At 41.0% G+C, this 21245-nt stretch overlaps 1 protein-coding gene across 2 annotated transcripts in view; it reads right to left on the reverse strand.

The window, feature by feature from the left end:
- The window catches only part of LOC126184767 (probable cysteine--tRNA ligase, mitochondrial), a 109661-nt gene that overhangs the window by 60385 nt on the left and 28031 nt on the right, over positions 1–21245 (reverse strand). For both annotated transcript variants that reach the window (XM_049927320.1, XM_049927321.1), the window contains 2 exons: positions 15414–15627; positions 802–935 (listed from right to left, as the gene is read on the reverse strand). In XM_049927320.1, coding sequence (XP_049783277.1) covers positions 802–935; positions 15414–15627 — 348 coding nt within the window. The remainder of the gene's footprint in view (positions 1–801; positions 936–15413; positions 15628–21245) is intronic.

Genomic DNA, 21245 nt, shown 5'->3' on the forward strand with positions numbered 1-21245 from the left:
TGAGTACAGGTTGCAGGCACATGGTTGACAACATATGATAGTTTGGGTCTGGCTGTGAGTCAAGCATGCATAGGCCTAACGGTAAAGTGATTGCTCGAGATATGCGGCAAATGTGGATTCAAGTCCCAGTCTGGCACAAATTTTCATTGTTGTCATTCCACTCTACACACCGAGCAGGTTGGCAAAGCGGTTAGCATACTGGACTCATATTCCGGATGGTGGTCGTTCAAACCCACTTCCAGCCATCCTGATTTAGGTTTTCCATGATTTCCCTAAATTGCTTCAGTCAGATGCCAGGATTGTTCCTTTGAAAGAGCATGGTCGACTTCCTTCCTCATCCTTCCCTAATCCGATGGGATCGATGACTTTGCTGTTTGGTCTCCTCTCCCAAATCAACCAACCAACTATTCTATACAGCCGATGGTTGTCCATATTCAAAACTGCGAACACATTTAATGTAGTCCAACTATTAGTGAAAACAGCATCAAAATCCCTGAAATAGTTCTTGAGATTAGGCTGAACACACAGACAGAAGTGAGCAGAGGACTTCAATTTATGTATGTTGAAAAGATTTACATTGCCACAGAACCCTTAAAAATAAAAAAAAAAAAAGATCCTGCTAAGTGCCTCAGCCTACAAGTACAGAAAGATATACACTAAAACAATTTTTTCCAGAAACTATTCTTTGTTATTTCAAATGGATGAACTATATATGCTGGACAGTTATGAAAATTTGAATTAATTACTATTACCGGGCATTCTTGGATACATTACAAGTTTGGTAAGTAGCGGAAATCTTACCTGAATGAAGCCAGTAATTTGTCCATTGAGGGATACTATGATGTGCACAACACTGAGCTTCTTCATTTTCGTGATGCGGGAAAAGTAAATCAACACCTCCAGAATGGATGTCAATACTTTCTCCCAGGAGTGCACTAAAAGTAGACATCATTTCATAGAAAATTTTTATCGTGATTTCAATGAATTCGCCTGCCATAAAAGCCAAAGATGAATCATGTCACTCAGGTTGATTAAAAATATTATTTATTTATTTAGCGTATGTGGTTTTCAAGTACAAATGGTTTCACGTTTAAATACATACAGACAGATAAAGATAAAATCAACATACATTATAGCGCATAAATAATGTCTCGTCTTATGGACATTCAATTAAGGATAAAGTAGGCATACACAGGTTGTTACAATAAGGTATCGTGTCATAGATAAGATAAAATTATCATATAGAAATTGTTGCTATAAGGTCATTCAGCAATCACATATATGGAATCTATAGAGTCTCTTTAAAGTTCTATGTCTAGGTTTTCCATCCACTCGACGGCTGCAGGGGAGGCTGCATAAAGTTCTCAAATGGATCCTTTAAACGCATGTTTAGGGCATCCCTGAATGATGTGCTGGATCGTTTGCTCTGGATGTCCACAATCGCACTGTGGTGAATCTCGTATGCCCCATCTACAGAGCATCTCGCCACTTCTGCCATGACCAGTTTTGAATCTATTGAGTATAACCCAAGTTCTTCTTGGCAGGTCTGTACCAGGTAGGTTTCCACCAGGTGATATTTCATTGCAGTTCTTGGATAGTCCGGTCTGAGAGCATTCATTTTCCATGAATCCATAGCACTGTAAGACGTAGCCATAAGGTTTTGAGCTGCTCTCCATGGTGGTCTTCTAGATCTTAGTCGGGAAAGATTTGGGGCAATGTCCTGATGGATTGGAAGGTTGGTATTGGAGGAGATTTTACGTCATTCATTAACTAAGGTGGTTTGCCGCCTAAGATGTGGTGGAGCTATACTGCAGAGAACAGGAAGCCAGGGTAGTGGAGTGGATTTAATGGTCCCAGTTATGGTTCTCATGGTATTGTTTAGTTGAGTATCCACTTTAGACGTGTGGCTGCTGTTAAGCCAAACAGGGCTGCAATATTCCGCAACAGAGTATACCAGCGCTACAGAAGAAATCTTCAGAGTATGTACAACAGCTCCCCAGCTAGTATTGGTGAGCTTTTGAATAATATTATTCCTTGTACGTATCTTAGCAGTAGTATCTATTAGGTGTGGTTTGAATGTAAGCAATCTATCCAATTTAATACCAAGATATTTTGGGTTTGGGTTATGCTTTAACTTTCTTTGGGGTGTAAAAGTAGACTGCCTCCAAGTGGTACACCCCGGGCAATGCCGAAAGGTAGCTAAAAGTCTACTACTATAGTGGTGCTGCATATGAGTGTGAACTCATCTCGCGGCTTAAAAGTGCAAATGGAAGCAAACAATAAAATGAATGGGTCTTCTCAATTAAAAATATTGATACATCAAAACAAAGCTGACAGGTTTTCAGAACAAAATATTTCAGCATTAGAAGAAAAGTGGGTACATAAAATTTAGGTGTTACATGAGTTGCTACTTTTTTGATTCTTAAACTATTTCTCCTTCTGTACTTTAAGTATGATCTACAAATAGCTCTTACCATAAAATCAATTAAATGGAAAAGTAGACAGTCATTTTTACAATACAACAATACCACACATAAAAGAGAAAGTGAAAAGAAAATCTTTATCAATGGAAATTCAAGGGCGGAATATAATATTGATATGAGGAGGGATCAAGAGGTGATGAAAAGTGGACAGGCATGTACAAAGAATGATAAATTGCTTGGTTCTGCCTGTCAGTTTTGAAGAATCTAAGTAAGCAATTTATTGTCATTTCTATATGCCTGTCCACTGTTCACTGCCTGTTCTCATTAACTGATTAACTTAGGAATGTGGAACAAGTAAAGGTATATATTCAGGCCATTCCATGAAAAGCGAATTGTTACATATGTAACACTTCCTATTCCTTTGTTTAATGAAAAATCTACACAGCTTGCACTGTCAAACTTTCAATGTTCATTTTTATATTTAGGTCTATCTGCTTTTTTAAATACTTTCATGTCAATTGTATAAATGTTTTGACTGTAACCATGGCATGATCCATTAACAACAGACCGACAAATCAGAGAAACAATATTTAGCTGTATTAACAACATACTGTCACTACATTGTTTAATGCTACTCATGCTTATGACAGCTAAATTTGACCAAGTAAATTAAAAAGTAACTTGTTTCAATAATGCTGCTGTTTATTTATATGCTGCTGTTCATTTATATCAAATAGCTGCTGCTTTAGCTTGATATTTAGCCAACTACATTGCTATTTTTCAAAGAAAATAGTTACCTACACCTGAAATAGAAACCCCTGTTTACAGTCTTTTGTTATTTGTCATGCATCTTTACAACAAACACTGCTGCTTGCCATGTAGCTAGCAGAACAATTCCATCCTTGAATCTAGATATTAAGATAATTTGCAGAAAGAGTGGATGAAGATGTATGTTTTTAACTTTCTTTTGAATTGCCTTGGATTCTCAATTTCTTGCTTTAAGTTGCATGGGAGCATGGTTGGTTGGTTGATTTAGGGGAGGGAACCAAACAGAGGGGTCATCGGTCCGATGTATCAAAGTGGGACAAGTGTCTCAACAGGCAGGGTCAGTACTTCTAACATACAGGTACTGGTTTCTGTAATTATACCTCCAGATTGTTTCTTTTTGAACGCTCCTTATAATATGTCACTCATCGAGCTCTGCCCTCAGATCTCAGAAGACTTGCAATGAGACTACTATGAACATTACACAAAGTTATTAATATTTCCAAGTCTACACAATGATAAAAATAAGAGAGACAACAGTGGAACAGAGAGTCACAGGTGATCCAAAGTAATGTGTAATTTTTATTTTTCAGTACATATTGATGTTTTATTCATATATTAAAAGTTTGGGGTGTTCATAGTAAGCCACACTACCTCACATCAACTACAGAAACAACAAATTTTGCTCCCAAATTACTACCAAAGTATGCATATTGCTGGAAATTGATAAGCTAAGGATGATGCCAGATTATCTGGAGGGGAATCACAGGTGGAAAGTGTTCATTGAACAATCATGACATCACTAAGTTGGCAGCAGTGGCGGCCGGTTATCATGAGATAATGTACTACAGCAAACTATAAATACTGTACTAAAATTATGCCATTTCACTTCGAATTTGAGATGGAAATGGCACTAAAATTACAGCATCTCCCTTTGAATGGGTGCTGGTATGAAAATAAAACAGACAAAAACATGTTTTGTAGTGCTCTCTTCGTGATAAGTGGAAACCAGTGTTGAGTGCTGAAATGATGATCAGCTGCACTATGATCAACTCAGAGAAGCAACGCAACTGTCTGTTTTCTGCCATGCGTCCTCTGATGTGACATCATCCATTCTGGTACTACATGTGTTACATTGCTCACAGCACCAGGTCAGTATTTTTCGTTGAAATTGCATGTAGTGTATTGTGCAAACATAGAGTATAACAACTTTTTAAGGAGAAGATGTCATGACGGCATTTTGGGCAAATGGTGTAGAGCGAAGACGTAATTTGTGAATTTCGATTCCTACTGATACCAACTTTTTTTCTTTTTATTACCAGAAATGTTAAATTATTAATTTAAAAATTTAAAAATAATAATTCAGTTTACATATGTAAAATTAATATATTTGATTATTTGATATATTACGATTACTACCCTCATAAGTCAAAGGGCTATAGGCTAGATGGTGATAAAACATATGAGTATAAGAAAATTGGGTATGAAAGAGTTTTCTGTAAATAATCTGCTAAAGACACCCTCTTCCAGAAGATCTTTGGAGGGAAAGTGAAATTTAAAGAGTTAGGTGGATGAACTTCAAATATAAATCTAACAACAGAGGGGCATGGGACGAGGCTCACCGCTTTGGCTTACATAACACCAAAAGTTTGAAATATTTGCAAAATATTTTGATCAGCATCTTAATTGACCAGAACCAATCCTTGAGCTCGAATGCTCAAAACTCATGAAAATCTACCAAAGAAATTAGAGAAGTTATTAAAACTTTGTAAAGCTAGTGGAGAACACTATTACAGCAAAAAGTTTGAAATGGCCTCTGCTAAAAAAAAGAACTAAAATTAATCTTTGAGCAAACTTGGAAAACAGAAAAACTCCCAGGAGAGTGAAAGGTGTCATTTCATTGGTACATTCACTACATCATCATTTTTCAAGATTATACTAAACAGCCTTGAAGCAACAATGGAGAGTAATTTAGGTGAATATCAAGGGGGTTTTAGGAAGAGCAGATCATGTTCTGAAAAAATATTTAATTGAAGTCAATTATTTGCCACTGATTACTGAATTCAAACAGTCAGCACTTTTATTTGAAATAGCATGTAGCATATTGTGCAAGTATAGAGTAATAGGGATTTTTAAAGCAGCATTATCACTGTGGGCAAGTGGTCTGAAGTGTAGATTGGTAATTTGCTGACATGGGTTTGATTCCTGTAGATACCAACCTTTTCCCCCCCTCATTTTATTTAATTCCTCACAATGTTAAACTATTAATTATAAAATTTAAATATATTTAAACAGGTCAGTTTATACACACAAAATTAATATAACTTATTTAATTCTGATTACTACCATTGTAATTCAAAATACTATAGACCATCACATTGTAGCACACTGGTATAATTTTGCACGAACCGCCAGTGGCTATTAGTAAGCATGACTCCTGGGACACATATACAGGGTGTTCAGAAATTGTCTGAGATGCTTGTAAGGATGTTGTAGGGTAAGTTTTGCTGAGAAATAATTATTAAGAAATAATTCAATACATTGTGTCATTTCCAAGTTAATTAGCATTGAAGTTAGCCAATCAACAGACTATTGTATGTGTAACTTCAAGCGGCCCACTGGACACTTTTTCACCAAACATTCTTTGCTTGGTTTCCTAAAACTGAACACAATAATGATACAAAAATTGGGCATGAGATGGTAGTAAGGATCAAACTCAAGCCAAATGCAAAGCAATTTCATACATTATCATCTATGCTATGAGTACAACTGATTCTAATTGTATCTGGCAGGCCAATTAAATAAGTGCAACCAATGGCCTGATCAGCTACTAACTTCACTGCTAACTAACTCTGAAACAGAGCAACATATCAATTTTTTTCCTTAACAATTATGTCTCAGCACAACCTACCCTGCAAATACCTTTATAAGCTTTTCAGACTGTTTCTGACCACCTTGTATATGATATATGCTCAGGGCTCACTGCCTGAAGGTCCACACCAGCATGCAGCTCAGCTCTTACGAAATCACTTATGGCGGATTAATGATTTTGCCGATTAACTTCGCGATGTCAGGAAGATGCCAGAGACTTAGACAGCAAACTATATGAAGTATTAAAGTATGTAAAGGCTCAGTACCATGAGTCATTTCTCCAGCAGGCCACTCAACATGAACACAGGGTAGTTATACCAAAATATTGAGTCGGAGACTTAGTTTATTTGAGCGAACAGACCAGCTACTGAACCAGCTGATGAACTGGGAGAATGACCCTGAGGCAGACTCCGGAAGCAGCTGAGCCAAATGCAGGATTTACCAGACTGTGACCAGCCAGTGATATCCCACCAAACTCACCACATCATTCCTTATGCATTTAACTAATTACTTTCTCACACATAACTAATTCTCCTTTGTAGGGAAGATATACATAAATCTGTGGCATGGCCATGGAGATCTGCATGGCAATCTCCTACGCCAATCTGTTTATGAGCCATCTAGAGGAAACCTTCCTAGCCTTGTTCAGGTTTACTGATGATATCTTCATGATCTGGACCCAAAACCAAGACACCCAACCCTCATTCCTACACAGCATCTAAAACTACTCTCCCTTTTGCTTGACCTGATCCTCCTCAAACAGAAGTGTACCTTGCTGGACACTGGCCTCTACCTCTCTGATGCTTCCATCCATACCTCTGTCCCCATCAAGCCCAGTAAACATCAACAGTATCTGCATTTCGATAGCTGCCAAACCTTCCACACCAAAAATACACTTCCGTATTGTCTGAGCATGTATGAACAACACATCTGCCGTGTTGAAAATTCCCTTACCCAGTATGATGAAGGTCTCACTAGACAAACAATATCCTCAAAAGCTAGTCCATAAATAGATTTTCTGCACCTTATGATCACACAACTCTAGCCCTCCAACCACACCTAAGGACCAGCTACTAACAAGGGAACCTCCCCATCGCACCCCCCTCAGATTTAGTTATAAGTTGGCACAGTGGATAGGCCTTGAAAAGCTGAACACAGATCAATCAAGAAAACAGGAAGAAGTTGTGTGGAACTATGAAAAAATAAGCAAAATATACAAACTGAGTAGTCCATGTGCAAGATAGACAACATCAAGAATAGTGTGAGCCCAGGAGTGCTGTGGGCCCGTGGTTAGCGTGAGCAGCTGCGGAACAAGAGGTCCTTGGTTCAAGTCTTCCCACGAGTGAAAAGTTTAATTTTTTATATAATCAACTTCGCTGTGCAAAATTCCAGGACATGTTCAGAATTGCTTGGACATATGCAGGATTTGATGGTCTACACACGGAAAAATTTGAAAACGTTAAAAACATATGTTTTGACAGAGCACAGGGAAAACTGTGCGCCTGTGAAACTGTTGCATTCATTTGTTGCAGTTTATGTGACAAACTCTTATGTTTTCATCACTTTTTGGGAGTGATTATCACATCCACAAGAAAACCTAAATCGGGCAAGGTAGAAGAATCTTTTTACCCATACGCCAAGTGTACAAGTTAGGTGGGTCGACAACATATTCCTGTCATGTGACGCACATGCCGTCACCAGTGTCGTATAGAATATATCAGACATGTTTTCCTGTGGAGGAATCTGTTGACCTATGACCTTGTGGTCAAATGTTTTCGGTTCCCATTGGAGAGGCACGTCCTTTCATCTACTAATCGCATGGTTTTGCGGTGCGGTCGTAAAACACAGACACTAAACTTATTACAGTGAACAGAGACATCAATGAACGAACGGACAGATCATAAATTTGCGAAAATAAAAAAAGTAAACTTTTCACTCGAGGGAAGACCTGAACCAACGACCTCTTGTTCCGCAACTGCTCACGCTAACCACGGGACCGCGGCGCTCCTGGGCTCATATTGTCCTTGATGTTGCCTATCTTGCGCACGGACTACTCAGTTTGTATATTTTGCTTATTTTTTCATAGTTCCACACAACTTCTTCCTGTTTTCTCGATTGATCTGTGTTCAGTTTTTCAAGGCCTATCCACTGTGCCAACTTACAACTAAATCTGAGGGGGGGTGCGATGGGGAGGTTCCCTTGTAAGTAGCGCCCTCCTCATCACTCAATATCACCCCAGACTGGAACAACTGGGGTTTTGGTTGCCTATCATTGTGCCTGGAAATGAGGCACATCCTTGCCACAATCCTTCCCATCCCTTCTAAAGTGGTATTCTGCTATCTACCCAACCTATACAATATCCTGGTCCATTCCTATGCCACACCCACTCCCAGTCCCTTGTCACATGGGTCATACCCCTGTGGAAGACCTACATGCAAGGCCTGCCTGATTCACCCACCCAGCACATTTAACTCCAGTCCTATCATAGGATCATCCTATCCCACTAAGGGCAGGGCCCATTGTGAAGCCAGCTAAGTCATGGCGGTGCTCTGTTACAATTCCTGCATAGCATTTTGAGTGGACGTGACCACCAGTCAATTACCCAATTGAGTGAATGGTCACTCATAAGTTGTGCCTAAGAACAGAATTTACCAACCAGTAATGGAACACATTGCTGAGCACAATATGCTCTATTCCAGCTACTGCTTCACAGCCTGTGCCACCTGTATTCTTCCCCACAGTGCCAGTTTTTGTAAACAACAACTTGCAACACATCCTTCATTTCCATAATAACCTGGTCTCAATCTTGGCTGACTCTCAGCACCCAAACCTTCTTCCCCACAGAACAAGCAAACATTTACTCATTTCCTATAAACCATGAAGAACACATGATGTAATCCTCTTAGAGAATGAGTAACACAGGTAAGTAAACCATTACTTTAAAAATCTGAATTGGATGAGTATGAAATTGTTGAAAAACTGCTCCAAAATGACACTGTGACTCAGAGCACAAGAAAAGAAGATTTCATCAGTGAAATCCACTATTCTCACATGGTTACAGAAGTTTCTTTTCTGCACAAGGCTGAACTTGTGGGACAGGTATGAGTCTAGCTCCACAGTACACTATTTAAAGTGGCACTGATTCAGTTAAAGTGGGAGAAGACTCACGAAAACAAGTCATAGTCTGTCCCCCATTTGTATGTCAAATGCAGAGGCATGTGGAAAGCACTGTTTGACGTATGTCAAATGCAGAGGCATGTGGAAAGCACTGTTTGACTTAATTACAAGTTGTGCCAAGAACAAGGTGGTCTACAAGACTGGTGATTCAGGCTCACTGATCTCTGTGCTGGCAGTGAACATGGCCAATAGAAGGGTGATTAAGAGCACTGTGGCCGCCCATATCGTCGACGCGCCACCGACGTGTGACAAGATGCCTTCCCTCGGAAGAACGAAGATGACCAAGGCATTTCTGAGGTGGCTACCTAGGTGCTGCAATGAGGCAGTGCTCCAAGAAGGGCTGCTGCATGCCAGTCTCGGTAAAGCGGCTGCAAGGTTGCATAACTGGACGAACAGGAGGAGACTGCTACTCTATGCCGTGACCGTGCAAACGGCTGATGGCGAGGTTGACAGCTTCCCGTTGTGGAACCTGTTGGACTTCCTTGTCATGGTAGAAGCTCTCCTGTCTGGCATGGACCCTCAGCCCAAGTGCTTCAAGTGCCAGCGTGAGGGCAATGTCACCAAGTAGTGCCGCAACGCAGCGCGGTGCGTCAAGTGCTCTGGCGAGCATGAAACCTGCACCCAGTGTGGTGGATTACAAGTCACCAGCTGGCACAGCTGGTAGGCTTTTTCAAGCCACAACCGTGTCAAAGGCAGTGACGTGGTTGCGGCAATGCAGCAGAGAAGAAGAAGACAACGATGACGGCACTGACGATGAGCACAAACCAGCCCGGCACAGCTGAGGGACAGTGCAGAAGCAGCTCCCCCTGCCAGCCACGGGTATGACCGCCATGGCGGACGGTTGAAATGTAGCTCACACCCCTGAGAAGAACAGCAGCATCAACTTCCGCACTGCCATGGAGGAATCCACAGTGACCCTCATGGCAGCAGAAACAGCTACCTCTGTAGAGAACGAGGAGACCTTGAGGTGACTGTGTACAGTGTTTCACCAATGCCTATGTTCAGCAGCAGGGATGCCAACCCCCGACGACCACTCCTGCACCTATGTAGAATACTGCCTACAAGCAGAAGATTCCTAGCGTGCCTGCCCCTGTGACCATGCCAGCAGTGTTGCAGGAGAACAGCACCATGAAGATGTCCTTCGTCCCTGTGGCAATGGCAGTGAAGCCAGCAGCTAAGGGGACAGACAGTGTCAAGACTGTAGATAGGAAGGCAGCACTCATCATCAATGTGCAAAAGGTTGTCATAGACATCCCCACAGAAACCATGTGGCCCAGCTTGAGGAAAAACTCCAGCAGAATTGCACCACGCAGTAAACAGAAGATGCCGAACATCAGTGATCAATAGCAGCTTGATGTTATGCCAGGTCTCCACCAACATGGCATGGTAGAAGACTCACTGCAGCACACTGCACTGCTGCACTGGATTGCCTTTACAATAACGAACTTTAGCTCTGACACAGTATCGATGCATGATACCCACTACTAACATAACCTACCCTTGCATGATCTGTCGCAGGCAGCAAGTAAGCTGCTACTGCTCTTACTATCCCGTCCAGACTATTGCAGAGGTTTTTTTCCCTTGGCACTTGCCTTGGCCCTTTTTTCCCTCTGCCCTTGACACCTGTAGCTCAGGTTATAAATGCACTCTTGTGCAGTTTCTCCTGACTATGAGGTAGCTGGTTTGAAATAGGGTGGTGAAAAAAATTTCATCACCAATTTTTGGCTGGCAAAAGGAGGAGAGGCGATGGTATAGACTTCCTGATCACCAGACTTTATGTCAAAGTCCTGTGTTTAATTCCAAACCTCTCTACAGTGTCTTATGGAGTGAGGGCACGTGACACCATTGTCAGAGATCCAGCTATCAGCTGGGGACATTTGGTTCGGTTGTGAGATGAGTAGGCTATGTGCCAGCACCTTGTTTCACCCTCTCCCTTCTCTCATTACCAATAATACAAACACAGCACTACACTATACACACACTCATTACATTCACCTATACAAAACTGTTACATTTAAGACACTTGAGACACAGCTACACTTAAAACATCAGACATGTAAGTCACCCAACCTGCATCAATGACAAAATGTTTGCACCAAGCCATATGCTAAATGAGTTAATTTATTAATTCTGGGAAAAACCAGCAGTCCAGTAAGAACCTTCATAGATCTGTGCTGTGAGTTTCATATTAAAATCTTCCCATAAGCTTGAAACAATTGGTATTATGCATCACGTGGCCAATCTACGTGGTTAAATTCCTCCATAGTGCAAACAACTTCATAACCATAGACAAGTTTATTCTTCCAGTACTCTGATACTGATAGACATTTGGATGGATCTTCTTTCCCTGTATACCACTGAAGCTTAGAGACCTATCAGAAACATATCTGGTACATAATTATATTCTGACATCATGACAGGCAATGACACTTTTCATTTGACTATTGCCCATGGCCATACAGTAGGCATTGGCAAACAATGACTATACTGGCAGGTATTGACTCCAATGCTGCATTGCTGCTACATAAGCCACAGTGGCTCCACCACCTTCTCCCCAAGGAAGAAGGGATGCAGTATTCACATCTGCACTACAAATGGTTCAAATGGCTCTGAGCACTATGGGACTTAACATCTATGGTCATCAGTCCCCTAGAACTTAGAACTACTTAAACCTAACTAACCTAAGGACATCACACAACACCCAGTCATCACGAGGCAGAGAAAATCCCTGACCCCGCCGGGAATCGAACCCGGGAACCCGGGTGCGGGACATCATCTGCACTACAACCGTACGGCAACGCATGCACACTTGTGTCACATAGTTGGCCTAAGCTTTAGGCATCATCCACTTCCTGCACAGGCATTGGCAAGCCAGCTCAATGATAACAATTCCTAGCACAACAACAACAACAACAACAACAACAACAACACATACAATGCGGCTTGTTATCACCGGGAATGCAGGACACCACCACATCAGGCACTGCTTTTGCCACCTTGTGACGTCCCTGTCGATGACAACAGGTGCAGCCACCTTGGGACTATTTCCCTCCAGAAACCAAGTGTGTGAAAATAGCTCACACTGCCTCAGCAGTACTTAGGCCAGTGCATGGCCTCCAAGAAGCCATCTTCATTATGCCAATATATTAGAACAAATAAGCCCTCGGTCACAAATATTAAGTCAAAATTGACCAGGTTTCGACACTACTATGAGCGTCGTCTTCAGAATTAGACTAACTGTTCTAAAACATATCTTACTTACAACTATTCATGACGTCGCCTTTCTGGCTTAGATCTTTTTTTAATATGTGACTTGTAAGTACTGCAACTTTTTCCAGTCAATACAAACTTCAATTTTATTAATGTATTATATACCTAATATGTTTTAGAACAGTTAGTCTAATTCTGAAGACAACGCTCATAGTAGCATCGAAACCTTGTCAATTTTGACTTAATATTTGTGACCGAGGGCTTATTTGTTCTAATATAATTCTGACATGGTCACTGAACCTTAGCAGCTATGTTCAAAGTCTTTCATTATGCCAATATTCACTACGAGTTACGCGGGGCAATTGCACCAACTGCTCTGTGGTTCCTCATTCAGAGTAAATCTTGACCAGTACTGACCTCCGCTGATCTGATGAATCCTTCTCTCACAGGACACCAACTTGCAGACCCAGGCCCGTGCTATGCCTCACAGCTAGGGCACCATCACACTCCTTCAACAGAGTTACTGGCATTATGTTACCTCCTTTCGTAGCTCTCTGTGTTGTTACTCACTCAATGTTATCTCTTTCTGTAACTGTATCCTGAATAAATGTGTTATTACTTCCAGTCTACTTGATTGGTGTTTAATCTTTATGTACTGAAACCCAGTCCATAATAGATTGGTGACGAGGATAGTTATAGCCCCACAGCATTCTCCTCTCATTCACCATCTGGCCACTGCCTCCCTGCTCTGATGCTGCTTCCTGTTGCTCTACAGGTTGCAGCCATGGGTGATATTTTTCCGATGGAGTCACTGTTTTGAAGATTGGCAATGAGGATAAAGTTTGGATCACTCTCACAGGCTTGTAGGCATGTCCACTGTAACAGATGGGCACTTAGAATAAAACTCTTCTCTGTGACATCTCTTTTCATTATTGGCAACACAGTTTCCATGATGCTCTGTCCATTTCATTGTTGTCACCATGGGTCACCAAATTCTTTGCTCCATTCTTGTCCATGTAACAGAACTGGTGACAATCCTAGCATCCCAGTCTCCTCTGCCATCCAGCTGCCACCCTCTCCAGCCACCCAATGCTGCTTCCTGCTGCATTAGAACATTATAGCTGTGCATACTGCCTTCTTGAGAGTGGTAATTCTTCAGACAGAAATAGTAGCTGCGTGATCATGAATTTTTCGCTAGCTCCAGCGCTGCTTCTCCCAGACTCATCCCTTACATGGTTTGGTGATGATAGCTTCATTTTCACCCTCAGTTGTGCTTAGTTATCAGTTGTGCTTAGTGAAGATTCTACTTGCTGACTAAGTCTGCCAACTTTTGCCTGTTTGGCTCTAGTGCTGCCTTTTTCTGTTCATCAGTTATTCACACCAAGCTCTCTGTTTGCCTTTGGTCTGCCTCTGACTGTTTTTCTCCCTTGATCTAGTATGGCTTCTACTCTCTTGTGCCTTTTCTGAATGATCTTCACACCTGTTACTCTTTATGTCTTCCAACTTCTGGGAGACAGGGTTGGAGTACATTCCAGCAGCATTGATATCTGTTCCACATCCACCTTCAGCCCTCCTTGCGCTACAACCTTCAGCCCTCCTTGCGCTACATGATTCTGCTTCCTGTTGCACATGCATGTAACAGCCATAGCAAGCCCTCATCTCGAGGGTGGCACAGCTATAGACATCAGCTGGCCAAGGGATTCCAGCTCAATTCTGCTGCATCAGACCCTCTGCAGTCACCCTCCATCCATCTCTGGTGTCATCCGGCCTCTGGGGTCTTCTGGCCTACAGGGTCGTCTGGTACTCACAGCTCCGCCAGCCTGCAATGGGTCCGGTTCACCGCCATCGTCCTGCTGGCTGCCTCAGCTCCACGGGACTATTCGTTCCTCATTCCTTATACCATTATTCCCTTCTGGGCTCTTATGCATGCTCTGGAGCTCTGCCCTTTTTTTCCATGTGTCTATGCCCACTCTGGCAATAAACACGCAAGAGACTGCAATTTTGTCATATAGTGACATGATGGAGACCGTGGCTGTTGTTTGAAGACAAATGTTGATGGTGTTGGGACAGCAACCAGCCATAAATTTACTTTCAGATCCTTTATTCAAAGGGTACCATTACTTGGTTTTGAATCATTGTGATTCATCCTCAGACGGTTTACACGCTTTCTTTATGACATGTGGTGTGTTTTTTATAGATTAATTGTCGTGAAATGTCCGTTTGGAGAGTTTGTTTTCATAGCATTCGTCCAACAGATGTGAATACATTTCTACTGCATTCTTATTGTAGCACACATAAATTTTTCTCACTGAACACTTTAGATTTGTCACTGAGAAGATTTCTACCACACACCACATGTTTTGATACATACAAAGAGCTCTTTGCGGTTACTCACCTGGAGTAACTCCTGACCAGTGCTGACATCTGCCAAACTGATGAATCCTTCTCTCAGCAGAAACCAACTCACAGATCTACGCCCCATTCTAAGTCTCACTCCTAAGGCTCCTTCAACAAGTTACCTGCCTGGTGTTATCTCCTTTAGTAACTCCCTACATGGTTACTTGCTTAGTGTTCTCTCTTCCTGTAACCAATATTGAACTGTACAGTTACCTGCTAGTCTTCTCTCTTCCTGTAACTGTACCCTGAATAAATGTGTTATTACTTCCAGTCTACTTGACTGCTGTTTTATCCATGTGTACCAACCCCCAATCCATAACAGAATGTTTTGGCACCTCTACCATGACCCATTCAGACTCCACAGCTTTATGTTGCATATTCAAAAGCAATTCAAAATGTGTTCATTAGATGTAAGCAATATAAAGTTGCTCTGAACATCTGGAAGCCACTTATTGGTGTGTAATTTGATTCAAGACCTTTACTACAACTTTCCCTACAGTTTTGTCTTAACCCGAGCAGTACAGTATATTATAGTCAGATCAAATGACAATGAGTATATTATAAGAGTACCTTGCAATTGCTGAACATTCGATATGCCAACCAGGTCGACCTTTTCCCCATGGTGCTAGCCAGAATGGTTCATATTCCTTTGACCCTTTCCATAAAGCAAAGTCCTGAGGAGACCTTTTCTCCATAGAATTAGAAATCTCTTCTGCTTCATCAATAACAACCTGAACAAGTTTACCATAACCAGGTAAGCTCTTAACATCAAAATACACAGAACCTGAAACAAAAACCTGCATTAACATTAATAGTTCCACGATCTCTTAAAGGGACAACCATGTAATGAATTTCTACAAGTACAAAGAAAATTATACAACAATCATTGGACATTAGTGGGAACTATTAACATTAGTTTATTATTTATTATTTATAATTTAATTTCTACCAGTCACATCTATTACTATGGATTTACAAGTGCATTTTTGTGTAACACAGCAATAAGTCTTCATTGTCATGTTAAAAGTACATCTTCAAGAAACCAAATATTTCTCTCCATGAAATACGGGATACAAAAATCCTGAGAGACTGAGTACAAAATAAATGACTGCCTGGAGTTTTCAAATTAATGGAAATATTACAAGGGCCTTCTTTTTAACTTTTTACAAAAACAATGCAAGGAAAACACTTTTCCGCATAAATTGTGTTATTGGTTCTCCAAGGATTTACCTTTAAGATTTATACACTTTTATATGCATTTCAACCAATTTTGGAAGCATTTTGTCCAATCTGATGTTGATACATAAAAAACATGATTTTGTAAGGATTCAAAAGGGTCTCGAGATGATGAAAATCACTGTCCGCGCATTTTTTATTTGACATATGGGAACGAAAAGAAGTTGTAACGTGGTAAGCCAAGTGAACACAGGCCGTGAGACATTAATTCTATGTTTTCTCCATCAAATAACCTGTTTTCAAATAACTTACAAGAATTTACTTGGGTGATGTCATTGACAACCACCCATATTCTGACCAGGTGACAACTCCATCATTTTCAAGGCAAAACTGCAGCAAGTAAGTGCTATGCAAGAGAATTTAAAACTTTTGTTTGCAGAGCAGTTCTGGAAAGATGACCCACAGACACACATGCTCTCTCTCTCTCTCTCTCTCTCTCTCTCTCTCTCTCTCTCTCTCTCTGTGTGTGTGTGTGTGTGTGTGTGTGTGTGTGTGTGTGTGTGTGTGTGTGTGTGTATGTGAGCAGGATTCCATGCAGAATTTAAGAAGAAACTTGCATCTCTTTGTAAGGTAACTCGCTAATTTAATTTCAACTACTTTCTTAGTAACACTATCCCAATAGCTGGAATTGCATGGTCGAATCTTCATGTTGTTATATTCCACAGAATGCCAAGTGTCATGACAATCAATGGAACAAAAAACCAGTTCAGGTTGCATATATTTTTTTATTTTTCATTCGATGACTAGTTTCGGGCTGAGACCCATTTTCAAACCAACATAATAAAGTCAAAAATGGCATTTCCGAAGATGCCAACAAAATGTATAATGTACATTCACAGTGCATACAGATAATGACAATGTTCTGCAATAGCCAATCTGCTCAGCTGTTGTAAGTGTGATGTGATGCTTATGCACAGTACACCAGTCCTTCACAGTCCTGATAGTTTGACCAAATATGACATTCCACAGCTGCAAGGAATACAACAGACAGCCACCTTATACAAACACGCTAGTGTTTACAGAGTGATTGAGTGACTTGAGTGAGTGTGTGTTTTCAGAATTGCTCTCTACAAACTAACATTTTCAATTCTCTTGCACAGCACTGGCTGCAATCCTGTAAGTTATTAGAACACTGTATACACTGGGAGAAACTCAGGTCTAAAATAATCAGTTATCTAATGTGTTGTGTGACAACTGGAATCATCATGATGAACGATGCGATATTTTTGCTTTCTTTCTCAATTTCATAGATGACTTGCACCACACAAATTGTTGAATACTATTTGGCATCTCTCATCCTCTAAAGCAATGACTGCATCACATCCAGTGTAAGTGAAGAAAGCAGCAATAATTTCCTCAGAAGCATTTGGTGAACAAATTACTTTTGTTGGTTTTGGATCATCTCTGAACACCCAAACAGTTGATTGTTGCTTAGTATCTGGTTCATATGACTATATCCAAGTTTTTTCTCCTGTTATGATGTAGTGTATGGATGTTACATTTCCTCAGTCAAATTTTTGAACATTTCCTTGCACTAACACACATGAACCTGTTTCTGAAGTTTGATTAAACTGAGCCAAATCCATAAAGAACTCATATTTCTCATAGCTAAATGTTCACGCAAAAACATATGTACTGCAGTTTTTGATATACCTGAGGACACCTCTTATCTCACAGTAAGTAACATGCCAATCATTGTAAACTGTGTTGCACAAAGCACTGATGTTTCTTGTGACAACAAATGTCAAGACAACAGTAATGTCAACTTACACCAGTGGCATGTGTCAGAAAGGCTTGTCTCAGGTATGAGCCAAATGAGTAAATAATCCCATCACTGATAGTGAGAAAAACCAAAATGAGCAACAAATGTTCCCTAGGTTGGTCAAATAGCGTGCAACATATGATGAGTGTGAGTTGGTCTTTCATTGGAGTAGCTGTAACAGGAGGTTCATGAAGTACGCATTGATGCTCTCCTATGACCCTGCAGCTTACGCAGGTGAATACAGTATCAAGGAGCACAGAGGACAGATATTTGTCCTGATAGAACACGGAAAAGTTTATTCTGAATTAAAAAAAAGAAAAGGTTGGAATTAGTATCAACAGGAAAACAAGCAGTCACCAAGGCACTATTTATATATGCCCATCCAGCCACATGAGCATTAAGTCATTATCAACTGTAAGTAGACTACCATCACAGTCCTGGAATGCATCAACCAAGCTGGCGATCACTGTAGTCAGACTGATATCGTGCAGTCCAGGGATCCACTACAGACATCACCCAGTTGGGACATTGGGCTGCCATTGGCCTGGATCATTTATCTCTTCAGCATCCGCTGGGTAACTGTTGTTCCTTTGTCAACCACCACTTGTATTGTCAAGGTCAGGAGTTCAGAGCTGCCGATGCCACCCTGACTCTCCACTGTTCCCCCAGCACTAAGGGCTGTGCAAGTGGTCCAGAGCAGCATGGCTGTGACTGCCAGCCATCACTGCTACAACACAGTAGGAGCTTACATGCCTTGCAGCACTAGCACAAGCCATTGCCAGCCCAGCACTGCCGCCCAGGTCGAACACCACAGAGTGAGCTCTGTGATATGCCTTCACTGCCTTGTTCTGCATAGTTCACAGGTCAACACCAGACTGTGCTCACAAGTCTTGGGTGCCTACTCTTCTCAGACAATGTACAGAAAATCATGTGGTTAATACAAGTATTCTACTCAGTTCGTGACATCCGGCTGATTGGCTACTGTCCTCCAAGTCTGCTGTTCCAACCTAAAATACCTGCATAGGGTGCAGCTTAGCCATCCCAACCTCTACCACAGCGGAAGAACAACATTTGACCTGTTACAGTATGTGTTCAGCCAATGTTGTTTTTTAGTAGTTAATAAAAGTGTCTGATATCTTGTTTCACTGCCCCTATTATTGCTGTAGTCTGTCTTAGCTCACCGATTTCTGCATTAACATTATTTTCCTGTGAGCATTTAACTATAAGGTTCTCATGACTATTTGGTATACACATAACATTCTTTCCCAGTTTTTGCTGGACTGAAGTACAGATGACCATCATATCTTATCAGATTCTTGTAGATCTAAATTTAAATTCAGGCCTTTAGACCTTCTGGTGCATGGTCTTCATAGCAAATTACACAATTCTAGTGTAGCGGTTGATAGGTTTTCAGCCCTTCATATCATTCCATCCGTTTGGTCAACAGGAAGCATACTGATCAGACCTTTGAATGACTGAGTCTTATGATAAGTCTCTGTGCCTCTGTGCGGTTTGTAATATGTCCCTAGACTTTAATTTTTTGATTCATAGCTCTCTCTGTAGTTTTATATAGTCCAGTGCAACATCTGGGTTTGAAGTCTCCATGTTAGCTCTGAACTATTTTTGGTATCTATGCCTGCTGTTTTTATATCATGCATGGGAGTTTCCGTTTGATGATGGTGTCATCATGTAAGAGCCCAGGTATAAGAGCTGCAATGGTGGGTGTTGCATTTCTTTGTGTTTGTTGTGTTTCACTGGCTGTCATACTGGTCTGGAGGCAAGGGTCCAGTTGGAGGTTTGCCTCACTGGAGGTCTGAATATGATGTGTGTAATCAGATATTGTGTTACCCAGCCAGTGAAGGACGTAGCACTATGTGTGACCTGCTTCTGGTGATTGTTCAACTGATGATTGAGATATTCTTACCGCATTCCTCATTCTGTTTTTCACATGTTTCTGGGTTCAGGGTTACCCAATGAAATAAGTTATTCTTCACTTGTCTTCTGACCTAATAATATATACCCCTGTAGGCACATTTGGCTAACAAAATCAGTCATGTAAAGGTAACAATACTGTACTGTCTCTGTTGCAAATACAGATGGGTGGATGTCAATCTACCTATGACAAGCATATAAGCAAACCAGATAGCTGGACAGGGATTTGAACCATCGCCCCCACCCCTCCAAGCGCCAATTTTTTATCCACAGAAGAGAACAAGAATTGGGGGTTCTCAAAGAAATTCATTCGACCAAGGCATAATAACCCAGAAAATTTTAATAAGCGTAATTGACAGCAACATCCAGAAAGAGATACAGCTACAGATTTAAAATATAACAGCCAGATCATATATGGGCAACTGTTCAACATCAACTAATCCTGCTGTGTTGCGGCAAACACAGAATAAGAGGAAGGAAACAGGAATAAATCAGGTTACAAATGTTGCAGAGCAGCTGATAATTTAACTGACTACTGTGCAATAAAGCTTTGAAAAACTTGGAATTGTGCAGCATATAATTAAAAAGGAAATACTATTTAAAAAATAACTGAAAGGGTGTTGAACTTAAAAACAGAAAAATATTTCCAAATGTAATCAGGTGTAGCAAGTGAGTGAACGTGTGTGTGTGTGTGTGTGTGTGTGTGTGTGTGTGTGTGTGTGTGTATGATTGCAGTCTGATGAAGAACACAAACTTTAATAGCTGAGCTATGCTAACTTTCACCTTATTATGTGCGTGAATGCTACTCAATGCTTCAGAGGTTGTTTTTCACAATACCATTTCTTGTCTTGCATCCAGGATTTTCCAATATTTTCTTTCATAATAATTTAGACTGTATGTATTCTCTATATCTCACTATACTTTTGCTATCTTCTGTTCCATGGCCCATCAGAAATTTGGGCAGCCTTCTGGAAACTCTGAAAACTTGCTCCCTCTGGGTAGCACTTCAGACTCTTGGCATCAAGCTACTAGGCAGTCCTACCTCCACAGACTGGCCCCAATATGGTCAACCTATCATGTGGAATGACCTCAAATATCGGACTGCTGACAACAAATGATATACTCATCAGTTTTGCCGCAGGTCGTGCTTGTTTACCTCAACAGTGATCAGCAAATCTTCCAGGGAAGTTTAGTATTCATTGACTTATTTGTGCTGTCATATAATGTTCTGACTATGCCCAGGAAAAATACGATAAAAAATAACAGACAAATACCCATTTTGCTTTACTATCTCCAACTGTCCCCCCTGGGGCACATTCAGCCACGAGTACTCACAACATACCTCCCAGGCAGATGGGTAGAATAATCTGCCCCTGAGGCATCCTGAGCACATGAAGTAAATTGTGGTATTTTGTATGACACCATAATGTGAATAACTGCCATTTCAAAGGCTTTTAGTGAGATGTTTAAGC

This window comes from Schistocerca cancellata, chromosome 4 (genome assembly GCF_023864275.1).
Source record: "Schistocerca cancellata isolate TAMUIC-IGC-003103 chromosome 4, iqSchCanc2.1, whole genome shotgun sequence".
NCBI lineage: Eukaryota > Metazoa > Arthropoda > Insecta > Orthoptera > Acrididae > Schistocerca > Schistocerca cancellata.